This window comes from Labrus mixtus, chromosome 20 (assembly GCF_963584025.1).
Source record: "Labrus mixtus chromosome 20, fLabMix1.1, whole genome shotgun sequence".
Taxonomy (NCBI): Eukaryota; Metazoa; Chordata; class Actinopteri; order Labriformes; family Labridae; genus Labrus; species Labrus mixtus.
In genome coordinates this window covers 7,234,119-7,246,849 of record NC_083631.1, presented here as the reverse complement: position 1 = coordinate 7,246,849, position 12,731 = coordinate 7,234,119, and the positions used below count along the sequence as shown (strand labels likewise).

At 39.1% G+C, this 12,731-nt stretch overlaps 1 protein-coding gene across 4 annotated transcripts in view; it reads right to left on the bottom strand.

Annotated features, from left to right (window-relative positions):
• Positions 1-12,731, bottom strand: part of LOC132995435 (septin-9-like) — a 90,837-nt gene that overhangs the window by 46,219 nt on the left and 31,887 nt on the right. For 3 of the 4 annotated variants that reach the window (XM_061065419.1, XM_061065422.1, XM_061065420.1), the window contains one exon: positions 8,515-9,261. In XM_061065419.1, coding sequence (XP_060921402.1) covers positions 8,515-9,261 — 747 coding nt within the window. Of the gene's footprint in view, positions 1-8,514; positions 9,262-10,158; positions 10,300-12,731 lie in introns of those variants that run through there. The other variant, XM_061065421.1, reaches the window with a different exon arrangement.

Sequence of the window (12,731 nt, the reverse complement as noted above, 5' to 3'; positions counted from 1 at the left end):
CTTGCTCTGACCTCTGTGTCTGCTGTGCAAGTGCTCGATTCAATTGATGATTTGAAGAAAATCGACTTTGGAGGATCTGTACCCCAGCACAGTCTTGTGCTGCTCTACTGGTTTGCCCACACAGTTAACATTGATGGTTATTCAATATGGCTGACATTTGACCCAGACAATGATGAGTATGGCGCACATCATTTTGGCAACTATGGGAATATGTTGGACCTGCCTCGAGGACACAAGTACTACACTGTTGGAAATCTCAAAGACAACATACTGAGGCCACTTCCAGATTATGTTGTCAATCCCCCAACATTGTCGAACGAAGGAAACAGGGACAGGATCATATTTAGTGTCAGGGATCAAAGGATCAACCAAGTGTACATCACACAGCATTATGGAGATTCAGACATCTATGGGACTGAATATGATCCAAATCGTACCTACCACATCACAACTAACCTTTTAAGACAGATCAGAGAGTTTTCTATGGGAGGAAACTACCAGACCCTGTTGAATCTCAGCAATCGCTTTGGAAGTAACGCTGATGTGTCCAGCATCATAAACACATGGGGTACACTTGCCTGCCTTGGACTGTTTTTGAGTATTGTGAGGCAGAGAAACGTCTACAGCTTTCAGCAACAAAGCAGAAGAACAGGAAACAGTAACATTAATGAGTCGTCTTGGAACACAAGATCAGGCGTTAACCACACCCCACATCACCCGGATGACAACCAATGCTTAATGTTTCTGCTTTTTTTGGTCTTCATCGTTGTTTTCCTTTTTGTGTGTGCGTTTAAAAATCCTCATTATTGAATATAGTTCCTTTAAGGTTTAGAAATAAGCTTGTTATCTTTGTATGCTCCAGAGTGCTGTCAGTCAGCCAGTCAGTCAACTTTATTTAGATTAAAACCAGTGATCAGTATATCTTTTACAATCATGTTGGGAGGTGATGAGTACATACTTTGGGTTGACTCTTATCTTTGTACAAAAGCTGAAGTCTTTAACCTCCATGGCACTGTTTCAGACATCTGCTGTAAATATCAAATTACAGCATTTTGATGAACTGTACCTGCCTGGATAAAAATGTGCTGTAAACAACTTAAGCTTTTTTTCTACCTTGAAATAATATAAAAAATCAAAAACAGTAACTGCATTAATATAGAGCCTTTCTAGCATTACCACTTAAAGTGCCTTTATAATACATGTTTTACTTACCCTTTTACACGCATAATCTTACACATGCAAAGCTTTTGATCAGTTAATGATTCACAGCAGGTTATTCCTTCAGGGCTAGTTTTATATTCTGTTTGTTGATCTTTTTTTTTTGGCCATTTTGCCTTTATTTGATAGGACAGTGAAAATCTGGGAGAGAACATGGAGGAAACAGTGGGATGACACGCAGCAAAGGGCCAAGTGTTGGAGACCAACATGGGGCCGCTGCAGTGAAGATGCCTCTGTGAAGGCTTTATAGAGTGCTCATTTACGGTCTGTTTTTTTTTTTTGTTTTTGCTTTTGGGAACAGGATTGTCATTTCTAATGGTTTTGTATTTTTTCTGTAGTGTGAAAATGATGTTGAATAAAGGATGATTTACCAGTCAAACTCCTAGCAGTGTCTTATTCAGCATAAGATGTGTAAGAAATATAAAAAAGGTGTGTCTGTTGTTTTTAACAGTATCTATGCCTCGTGAAAAACAGCTTATCTGCGTGACTGCTTTATCCCTTGTGACATTCACAAGTGCTTGTTTGTAGATAAGTTGCAGGCAGTCCTATCAAAAGGCCTTTATGTTTGTATGAAAGAGATTAATTCTGTTTGAATGCGGGGAAAAAACGAGGTTAGCACTCAGCAGGCCAGCACAAGACCCAACAGATAATGAGTCACCATTCAAAACTGCTGCAGACTCAGCTTTATAAAAATGTTGATCAAAGATTTCTCCCAACACTGTTGGAGTTTAGAGCGAACTCTTAATGACAAACAGGCCCAGCAGTTGGTTCGGTCTGTGGAAAAAGAAGACTAAATACTGATGGATTCAATCATTTATTAAAACCATCTCATCAACAGCTGTAGTTCAATGTAAGGAAGGATGGTACTCTAAGAAACACATTATTCCTGCCTTATAATATGATAATTAAGTAAAACTTTGCATTTATTGTTAACCAGTGTACTCTGTTATTATGGGAAACAATCAGAAACACAACACATCTCTAAATTTGATCAGTTTAATTCTGCTTAGAAGACTGAGTTTAATTGTGCACAGGAGCGTTTTTGATTTAGTTTTCTGGATTTAGTTTGTATGCAGCCAAAGCAGCTCTTCATCCTGTTCTCCGTGTCCTTCAGCTCTGCCCTCCATCACACCTACAGCTCTGACACAGCCATGATACACCAGACTGTTTTTATTCACAGGTTGGCAAACACTGATGCATCGTCACTACAGTTTAGCACCTCATAAAGATGCACGTTGCATCTTTTGCTGTCTGCTACAGACAGAAATGTCAACTGGTTGCTACATTTTTTTTAAATTATGGACTTGCAGGTAAGTAGCTTCTAGTATTGGTCCAAAGTTTCAAATGTGGGTATGTTAAAACCTCTGAACAGCAGCCATGTAATTCAAGGTCAACGTATCTAACAGAAAACAAAGATGAGTAGTTTACAGAATGAATGAATGTGTTTGCCTGTAAACATGAGATCACATCCTGTTGAATCAGCTGCTGTTGATGCAGCTGCTCATCATTATAGCAGGTAAATGTACCGAAGCGAAACATGTCATTACAGCACCTTGTTCTTGACAACATCCGCCACAAAACCAACCAGATAGCATGTTCATCATCACAAACTCTCCCCCCGAGGGAGACACTCTTAACCCTGTCATCTGTGCGAGGAGGACTGTGTACAATAAACACTTCAAACAGACACTTTGAGCCCAAAGGCAGGTACGCAGATCCAGTTCATTATAACACAAGTCAGGAAGCAAAACTCCAACAGGCCAAATGGGCTACACATAATCGCCAATGTCCTGCTGGAAACACTGCGGAAACAAGCTGCATCAGAAGAAAACAACATATGATATCAACTGAAAACACTGCCAGTTTTCCAGTCAGAAAAAATACCTAAATATTTATGTAAAAATAAAAAAATAAAAAAATAAAAATTTGCCTGAATCAGTGCTGTGTACTTGTTGAGGAAATGGAAAGTAAACTGTAGTTTCGGGCATGTCGACAAAGCCGTGTTGTCTGTCCGATTAGTTTTACTCCCAAACGACTCGAAGGTTAAAGGGAGGTTTTCTCTTTAGGTTTTTTTCCCTGTGAAGTCTTTTTACAGGAACTCGCTCTCTTTTTGCACCCTCTATTTCCCCCCCTTTCTCTTTCTTCATGTCCTATCTGCTCCTCTCTTCTTCCTCAACTTCATTCTAGCTGAGCCTCCCTCCCTGCACATGCATGACTGAGTAGGAGGGTTGTAATCCGAGCCAAATGTGGCAGAGAGTGAGACTGAATCCTTTCACTTTTTCTTGCTTATTTCCCCTCTACTGACACAAGAAAACATCTCAGATATTCAGCATGCATTGCATATTATCTGACTGATTCACCAATGTTGAAACTATAGAGCAAAAATATCTTCAAGAAGACACAGATATGAAACCAAATCCATGGTTGTGCAGAGGATAGAGAGAGACACAGACAGGCAACACGCAGCGTAAAAAGTGGAAATTGGAGGGTTTCTATTTTTATGCAGAATGTTTTATGACCTCCAGATTTGGAATGTATCACCTCCCAGCCGCCTACGCCTGGATACTTCTCAGCCAGAGAGAGGAACCAGTGAGCACAACTGTCTCTAGATAACAGAGCTACACACACAAGCACACTTAGATGGATTGGACACACATTGAGACGCATTTACACTATAAAGATGAGCCAGTCTTATGGGATAAGTGTTATCAAAGGAAACTGTAAAAACAACCTGCAAGACAGGAGATATTTTAAAGCAACAGCATAAAACCCAGCACAAATATACCTTGTATTTTCCCATCATAGCAAGGACCGGTTTCAAGCTAAAACTGTGTAGAAACTTAGTTTTGAATTATCATATTTAAGTATAAAGAATGACACTGAAAAACACACATTTCTAAATGGAGTTAGATTAAACCAAAGCTTAAAGCTAAGAGTCTGCGAACAAAGCCAAACAACAATTAATGATTTCACATTACTTCACTATTATTTCAACTTGTAAAATACTGCATTTCACCTCAGGATGGTGCTAAAATAAAGTCCATGAGGTACCTTATATATTAAATTTCATGTTTTTTAAAGATGAGGAATACCCAAAGTTTCTGAGATATCTTGCTGTGTATGTGAATTTTTGTGGGTAAGACAGGTTTTTATTGATTATTTATTGATTCAAACATGTGAGTTTTCCTTGTGTTTCAGTTGCATCTTAATAAGAACTGATTTAATTTGAACTACCAAATTAAACAAGTATGTATGACAGGCATATAAAAACTGCTAACCGCGAGAGCCTTATTTGCATTTTACAACGTGGCTGATTGAAGTTCAAGTGTGCAGGTCTAACCAGCTGATTTCCTGTGTGACTTGTTTTTTTTAACTGCTGTGCTGGGATCAGCCCTGGGATTCTCATCATCACACTCGCTGACCTACATACACAGTTTGTCTAGACTGACAAGCTTTAAGCATGGACTTATGTTATGCTCTAGAAGGTTGTTATTTTTACCTCAAAGCTTCCTCCTAATTTGAATCAACAGAAATCCTCAAGTATTTCCCAAATACAAAATCTAATTTGTGTCAAACTGAATAACAAAGCTCAACATGAAATCAAACTGGTTCAGTGTGAGAAAGTGACAAGTCTGTAGTTTTGTAGAATCAGGGTAAAAATAAATGTGCACGTGATGTATGATTCTGAGTCTTTTTACATGCAAACATAGGCCTGCATCTTAAACTGCCTCAACAAGGCCCTGTTAGTGTTTTAACAAGATGAGGTTGAAATAAAACATGTTGCAAACATTGAAAAAAAGCAGGGATATTAAAAGAGGAACAATCGGATGATTTCCTCACAGTTTAGCTAATAAAAAACTGACGAAAGTTGATTTGGAAAGACACCAGTGAAATCAGTTACAACCACAACAAGGACAATCAAGTGGCACTCCAAATAAAACACACAGCTTTAGGAATAATACAAAACAACAAGTTATGGGACAAACTTTCCATCCGGTGGCGACAGAGATTAAAAGATTCCTTCCTTAAGCATGGTTTCATACTAAGCAACCTATAATAAAAAGGTACATGAAAAAGGTCAAAGCAGACTAAATAATGTACTCTGTTCAGTTACAAAACACTCCCAAGCTTCTTTGGTGGCATTGCTTTTTTTGGAAATATTCTCTTTAATTATCACTCTGAAGTTAATAGGCTGCTTAGTTTTTGCAACAATTAAATTAAAATAAACCGCACTTATATGAACAAGATGACTGTTTTTAGACTTAAAAAAGGCTGTAATGATCAGTAATAGTGTAAACATTAAGATGTTAACCTGTGTGTGATACTATAAAATGTTTATTTCGGTTAAAGCAGTAAACATTTGTGCGGGTAATTACAGACAACCTTTATTTTCAGAGCGTCTTCCATGATGATTAAAACATGGCTTAACACATGCTCATTCAGTCAGCATCATTGTAAACGTGCTGTTTGAGGGTTAGACAACCCACCCCAAGCAGTGGTTTAGATGGCATTTTTATGTTGTGGACCCTTCAGGCAAAGGCGAAAAACAGAGTAGAAGACGTGCATAAGGAGAGGGTGTATGGAGCAGTTAGAGAGAGGCCCAAAAATTGTAAAAGGCTTTTTTTTTTTTTTTTTTTTACACACACAACGTGTTTGTTAGAAAACCAGGTGAGACTTATATAAAGAGAGGTTGAAACTTAAAGCCGAATTTGATCGGATCTCCTCATACTCCATCGAAAACCTATTGTTAAGAAACAGAAGCAACTTTTACGAACATGGCGAGAAAGCTGGGGCAATTTTGGCCAGACAATTGAGGGGTGCCAGAGCTAAACAAATTATCAGCGAGGTGATTTCTCAAGATGGCAACGTTACTACAGACCAACAAGAAATTAATAATGTTTTTAGGGACTACTACTTCAAATTGTACACTTCTAGCTCTCCTAACCCTGATGCCATGCAGGACTTTTTTAGGGGCCTAAATATACCATCCCTTTCCCCAGATCAGGTTTCTGGTCTTGACAAGCCAATCACACAACAAGAAATCATGGAAGCCATTAAATCTCTTCGAACTGGGAAATCACCAGGCCCAGATGGCTTGCCGAGTGAATTTTATGCCACATTCTCTAAACAGCTAACCCTTATCCTGTCAGCCATGTTTTCAGATTTGCTTGAATTAGGAGTTCTCCCACCTACTCTGAACCAAGCAAGTATAACATTATTGGCAAAAAAGAACAAAGACCCCTTAGATTGTGGATCTTATAGGCATGGATGCAGAGAAGGCCTTTGATAGAGTAGAGTGGAACTTCCTATTTGAAACTCTGGCAAGGTTTGGATTTGGCAAAACATTCATATCATGGGTTAAACTCTTATATTCTGGCCCCTCTGCTATGGTTCTGACCAACAATTTGTTTTGCATCGCGGTACTCGTCAGGGGTGCCCTCTGAGCCCTCTTCTCTTTGTTTTGGCCATTGAGCCCCTGGCTCAGGCCATAAGAACCAATAACTCTATACCAGGTATAGTAAGAGGGGGCATAGAACACAAAGTATCACTGTATGCTGACGACCTCCTCCTGTATATGTCTCATGCAGAAACCGCGATCCCTTCAACTCTTAATCTATTAGAGCAGTTTGGGAAGATATCAGGCTACAAGCTAAATCTACATAAAAGTGAGGTTTTCCCACTAAATTTGGATGTGGCATTATTTGAGAACATAAGGTTGCCTCTTAAAATAACATCGGATAGCTTTAATTATCTTGGTATCACGTTGACAAGGAATTTTACGGACCTCCATAAGCATAACTTTGCAAAACTGCTAACACAAACAAAACAAGATTTGTCTAATTGGTCCCCTCTCTTCCTGTCGCTTATCGGCAGAGTCAACACAATAAAAATGACTGTACTTCCAAAGTATCTATATATGTTCCAATGTTTACCTGTATTTGTTCCTGGTACTTTTTTCAAAAGGTTGGATTCAGTAATATCATCATTCTTATGGAATGGCAAACGGCCTCGTCTGCGCAAAAGTTCCCTACAAAGATCGAAACATGAAGGAGGTATGTCCTTGCCAAATTTTCGATACTATTACTGGGCGTCGAATTTGCAGTGTATATCTTACTGGACATATCATCATTTGGACAATAATTGTCCAACCTGGGTAAAGTTGGAGATCAATCTCTGTGGCTCTGTTTCTTTGCCGGCCCTAGTTGGTTCGTCACTTCCCTTAAAGATGACCACGTCCATCACCTCCCCTGTAATCAGTCATACACTAAACATTTATTCACAATTCAGGAAACATTTTAATCTACCCGATATGTGCCTTTCTAGCCCAATAGCTTTTAACCATCTCTTCTCACCTTCAATGCAGGATGTGTCATTCAACATTTGGCATGAGAGAGGCCTGAAGAGTTTCAATAATCTTTTTATTAATGATACATTTGCTTCTTTTGAACAGCTATCCAAGAAATTGAATATACCAGGCTCACACTTTTTTAGATATTTACAGATTAGGCATTATATTAAAGGATCTTTGTCACAATTTCCCAAAAAGCCTCCCAATAATATAATAAATAACGTTATGTCTCGTAACCCTGCAGACAAGGGAGCAATTACATCTATACTGGGACTGATCTCTAAACTAGATAACTCTTCCATATCTGATATTATGAATGCATGGGAGCGAGACCTAGAAACAACAATTGATGAGAGAGAGTGGGCTAGGATTTTGAAAACAATTCATTCCTCCTCAATGTGCGCCCGACACTCTTTGCTTCAGTTTAAAGATGTACTTAATAACCTGAAACTTGAGAAAATCAGATGTACACTGCGTGGTTCTGAAAAGAAATTCAATGAAATCTGGAGATCGTTCCTGACATTCTTTGGCAAACCCTCCACACATGTACAGGAATAAATAGTAAATTTGCTTTGCCTTGACCCATGACACATTCTATCTACTGACCTGGTAATGCTGCTTCTGGCTTTTTTAAATTTATTTTTAATTTTTATTTATTTATTTTTATTCCACCTTACCTATACATCAGAATATTATTATTGATACTTAATTGTGTATATTTATGTTTATTTTATTTATTTTTCACCAAGTGCCTCAACAACTATTCTTTCATTTTAACCGTCAACAGAATATGGCAAGGTAGTGAAAGAGTCTTTATACGTGAGTGACAGCAAGGGGTGGGGGATTGTATTGGGGTTGGATCTGTTTGTGTTAATGTGTGTAATTATCTAAAATTCAATAAAAATAACTTTGAAGAAGAAAACCAGGTGAGCTGAGCAGGTACTCACGGTCTGTTGGTCTGGCTGTGGGCGTCTCTGTGACAGGAGACTGCACCCTCTCCACCCTGGGCTCCACCAGGGACGGCAGAGGTGCACTGGGTGCAGGAGGCGGATGGTTGTTGTTCTCCACTGGACTGCCTTGCACCAAACCATCTGGCTGCTTGAAGACGGGCATCTCTGGCCTCCTCAGGGCCCCTTCGACTGGGCTGATGGCAGGGGACGGGGGATCTACTCTTCTCTGAGGTGGCTCGGGGATCCTTGAGACTGGGGCTGAGGACAGCTGGGCGTCCATCCTCCTGGGAGGGGCAGGGGGCTCACTGGACCGTGTCATGCTGAGCTCTGCCCTCCTGTTTGTTGAGAAGGAGTTGGAGGAGGTGTCCAGAGGAGTACTCCGACTGCTCAAGCTGACCTCAGGCCGCTTGAGGCCGAAGCGAGCGATGCCTGCGCTCGGTGAGTTGTCAACCTGCTTCGAGGAGACCTCAATGGAGATTTCAGTGCGGCGGGCAGAGGCTGCCTCAGGGTTACGAGCCCCTGATAACTCAATTCGCCTCATGCCGGTCTTTGGAGAGCGTGGATTGGAGTCAGTGGGAGAAGATCTGGAAGAGGAGTAGTCAGAGCTGCGGGAGCTTAGGTCATAGCTCCGCTGACTGGAAGCGGAAGAGGTGGAAGAGCGGAGAGGGTTGGTGGTCCGACGAGACAGGGGCGAGGGATGTGTGGATGAATCTGTCTCCTCAACCTCAAACGACCTTTTCAGCGCTGGAAAACAAAACAACTGTGATTAGACATGAAACAACAAAATCTATTTGCTATATCTAATTGAACTCAAAGAATTTGAATATATATTTCTCTTGACAATCAAATCATCAAACATCTGCAAATCAAGAGCAAAGAAAGACTTAATCAACAAATCCAAGATAATGAGGGCAAAAGCTGTAATGATTAGGACTCTTGACTCCTGGCTTATCTACAAAATTTAAATTTTAGCAACACAAGTGACTCTGCATGATCAAGTTAGTGCTATCATTAAGTCAAAGAAAGAAGAAACTGTGTTCGCAGACACAGTGACAGCCACAGAGTTTGAAATGTTAGTGTATCAGTTATCAAAGTAAGGTTATTTAGCAAAATAGGAGAAAGAATATTGCAAAGTGTTGGCCAAAAGATGTAGTAACTATCAGGACAACTACCTTTTATTTAGTGCTTGCAGTGTAAAGATAATTTAAGTGTCATAAAATATTCTGATAGATTATCAATAAACAAAACGCTGGTGCAGCAACATGATTTTCTTGGCTTCCTCTAAAAGCTGTTAAAACTGTGTTAAAACATTTTACCCCAAAAGTAGAAATTATAACCATGAGCTTGATTTAACTAACCAAAGATTAATTTGTTGACAACTAGTTTGTTGTGTGACAGGAGAGAGAAAAAACAACCGCATATGTGGAGCAGTTAGCATCACATGGAGAAATGTACTGTTAGCATGACAAACGTTATGGCTCGACAAGATAGTCTCAATTTAAAACTAATTTAACCACAGGTAAGCTTTACTCAATTAGATTTTAAGTTGGGAGGCGGTGGAAAATGTGTTAAATTAATTTTGAACCTTCTTTAATGGAGTAAAATTCACCAAAATAGACTGAATGGGCAAGCTAATCTTACCGGATTTGACACGCTTCACATAGCGCGTTAGCATGGCGTTCACAATTTCTAAATCCACTCGATTAAAAAAATAAAATTAACGAATTACATACACAATAATGTTCTATAGTCATTCAGCTACAACTGAACCAAAAATGCCTCCACTAAATCATCTGGGGAGAGATTATTTTCGTCTACTTTCTGATATACGGTTTCCGCTAGATATCGCGCACCTGTTCATTATGCAGTTGACATGACGACGACCGGATGGCCACGCCCCTCAAACGCTCCGATAGACCACGTGACCGCAAACAACTTCTATGATTGGCTGGAATAATTTTGTTTATGTTCGTTGATATTAAAGTTACAATGAACAAATACAAATATTCAACTTAAAATTGTGCTGGTTCAAACACATTTAATTCTAATTTGTATTAATTGTCTTGCTTGATTTGATATATATTTCTATTTTATCATGATGTCTCACCAATAAAAATAACAAATCAATAAATAAACATGCTTTCTTATTGTGTTGCTCACATGGTGGAACGTATTTTTATTTGAGAAAATAGATTTCCTGGAATTAAGAGTTATCAATGCACTTTCTTCTTCTCTAAGCGCGTGATGTAAGCAAAGCAGTCACACTGAAGTTATTTGTAAAACTCATTGGATACAGCGATAAAGGCTTAATACAAAACAAGGATGAGAATTTATTGCCAATCAAGACAAGAAATGAACATTTGATGCTGCAGCTAAGTTATTGTAGCTGTATAAAATGCACATTTCTGGCCCTGAACAAAAATGTGTGAGGCTTTAAGGGATAAGAGCGAAAACAGTAGGCAGAAAAGGTTATTCAAAGTGCCCTTTGTTCCAAGTCATCCCTCACTCTCTCCTCCCAAGGTTTTCTATCTCTCTTCAGACATCATATCTTAATAAGACAAAAAGGCCCCCAAAACAATAAATGACTTTAATACAATGGGACTCTTATCTTCTCATTAGAAAGAAAAACAGGTTACCCCAAAAGTAGCTATTTCTTGAGGAAAGTTCCTGCAATGGAAATGATGGATACATTTATTCACAATCTTCACACTCTGTCTCTCACATGTCAGCAGACTATTGTTTCTCATCTTCATGGGTTATGTAGCCTGTGTGGAAATGCAAACAACAATTGGTGTAAGGAATGATCCCAATGTAGATCCAGAGACTAAAAGTTGTGGGTACTTTTGGTGAAAATATCTTTAAGCTAGTATCTCCTTTTTGGAGCGTCTCAAAAGACGGTGCCATTAATTTGCATCTTTAATTATACAGAAATGAGTGTGTGCAAGTTGTAATTTTTTTATTTTTCTATATTTTTCAGGGTGAAATAAGTGCACGTGCATGTGACTTTGAAAACAAATATCGTTTGACATCTCCAGGCTGCTAAACTTCTGCTTCTCTGAGGTGAAAGCAGTCCTTCATAAGATAAAACTAATGAACACCAAATGTCAACCGCAGTCCTCTCACAGTCTTTTAGTGTTAGCTCTTTCTCCCTCTCTCTTTCTTTACTCCTCATTTAACCTGGAATTTTGAAAAAGCAGCCCTTGAAGATTTCTGAAGCCCATTAACGTTGGACACTGTGCTATGTGATATCATGTAAACAAGCCAGCACACCAAACTGCCAAATAAGGCCGACCTCTCAGCAGAGCATGATGTTTTTTTCTTCTTACACACACATAAGACGATATAAAAGTTCCAGAAAGTCACATGATGAAGGGGTTGTGTTATCCAGTGTAGCATGTAGTGGATGAGCACCTCATGGACATTCTCTACGCCTCTCTGAGCGTGACAGGAGATGAGCTGGATGGACAACAACACGAGAAAAAAAGAACGGCCTTTTGTCTTCTTTTGTTGAGAAAAATGAGAGTAAGGAATTTTGTCAAGCTGCTAATTAAATAAAACAGTTTCCAACTACAACAAGAGTGATGGCTGTGTTTAAGAAGTTACAATTTTTAAGGTTTTCATGAAATCACACCCTGTTTTTGATGCTTTAATTCTTGGTATTTCTTAGCGATAGCCATTAATTTGTTATCTGTAATCACTTCACAAAGAAGTTTTTAGTGTTAACAGCGTATTACCTCATCTGCTGGGTTCAAGCTGAATCACAACATGCAGGATTCCCACAACTGTTTGTCATTTTCATTTCATCACAATCAGTCTAACCGTGTGTTTGTTTTTCACATTTGAACTCACTTACCAATGCAAACACCTTATCGGCTGCAGCTCTTTTCTTATTTTGGTAGTGTTCAACTGGTCCAAATAAAGCTTTTATTGTGACAGTGTCAGGAGACAGGAAGTTGGCACTGATTGCGATTTTTCCAAACCAAAAACAACATCTATTTATAGCTTTTATTTAGTCGGTTGATTCCAAAAGTTTGCAGCTATCTGACGAGCTGCACATCTTCAACTCATAAGCGAGTCAACCAACAACTTTGTTGTTTGCAATGTAAACAGCAATACCAGTTGCTCTTTTATCCATACAGCTGCTCAACAAACATTAGCCTTCATATTACGCAGATTCATGACAGGAAGCGTTAAGACCAAACATCAAATAGGGT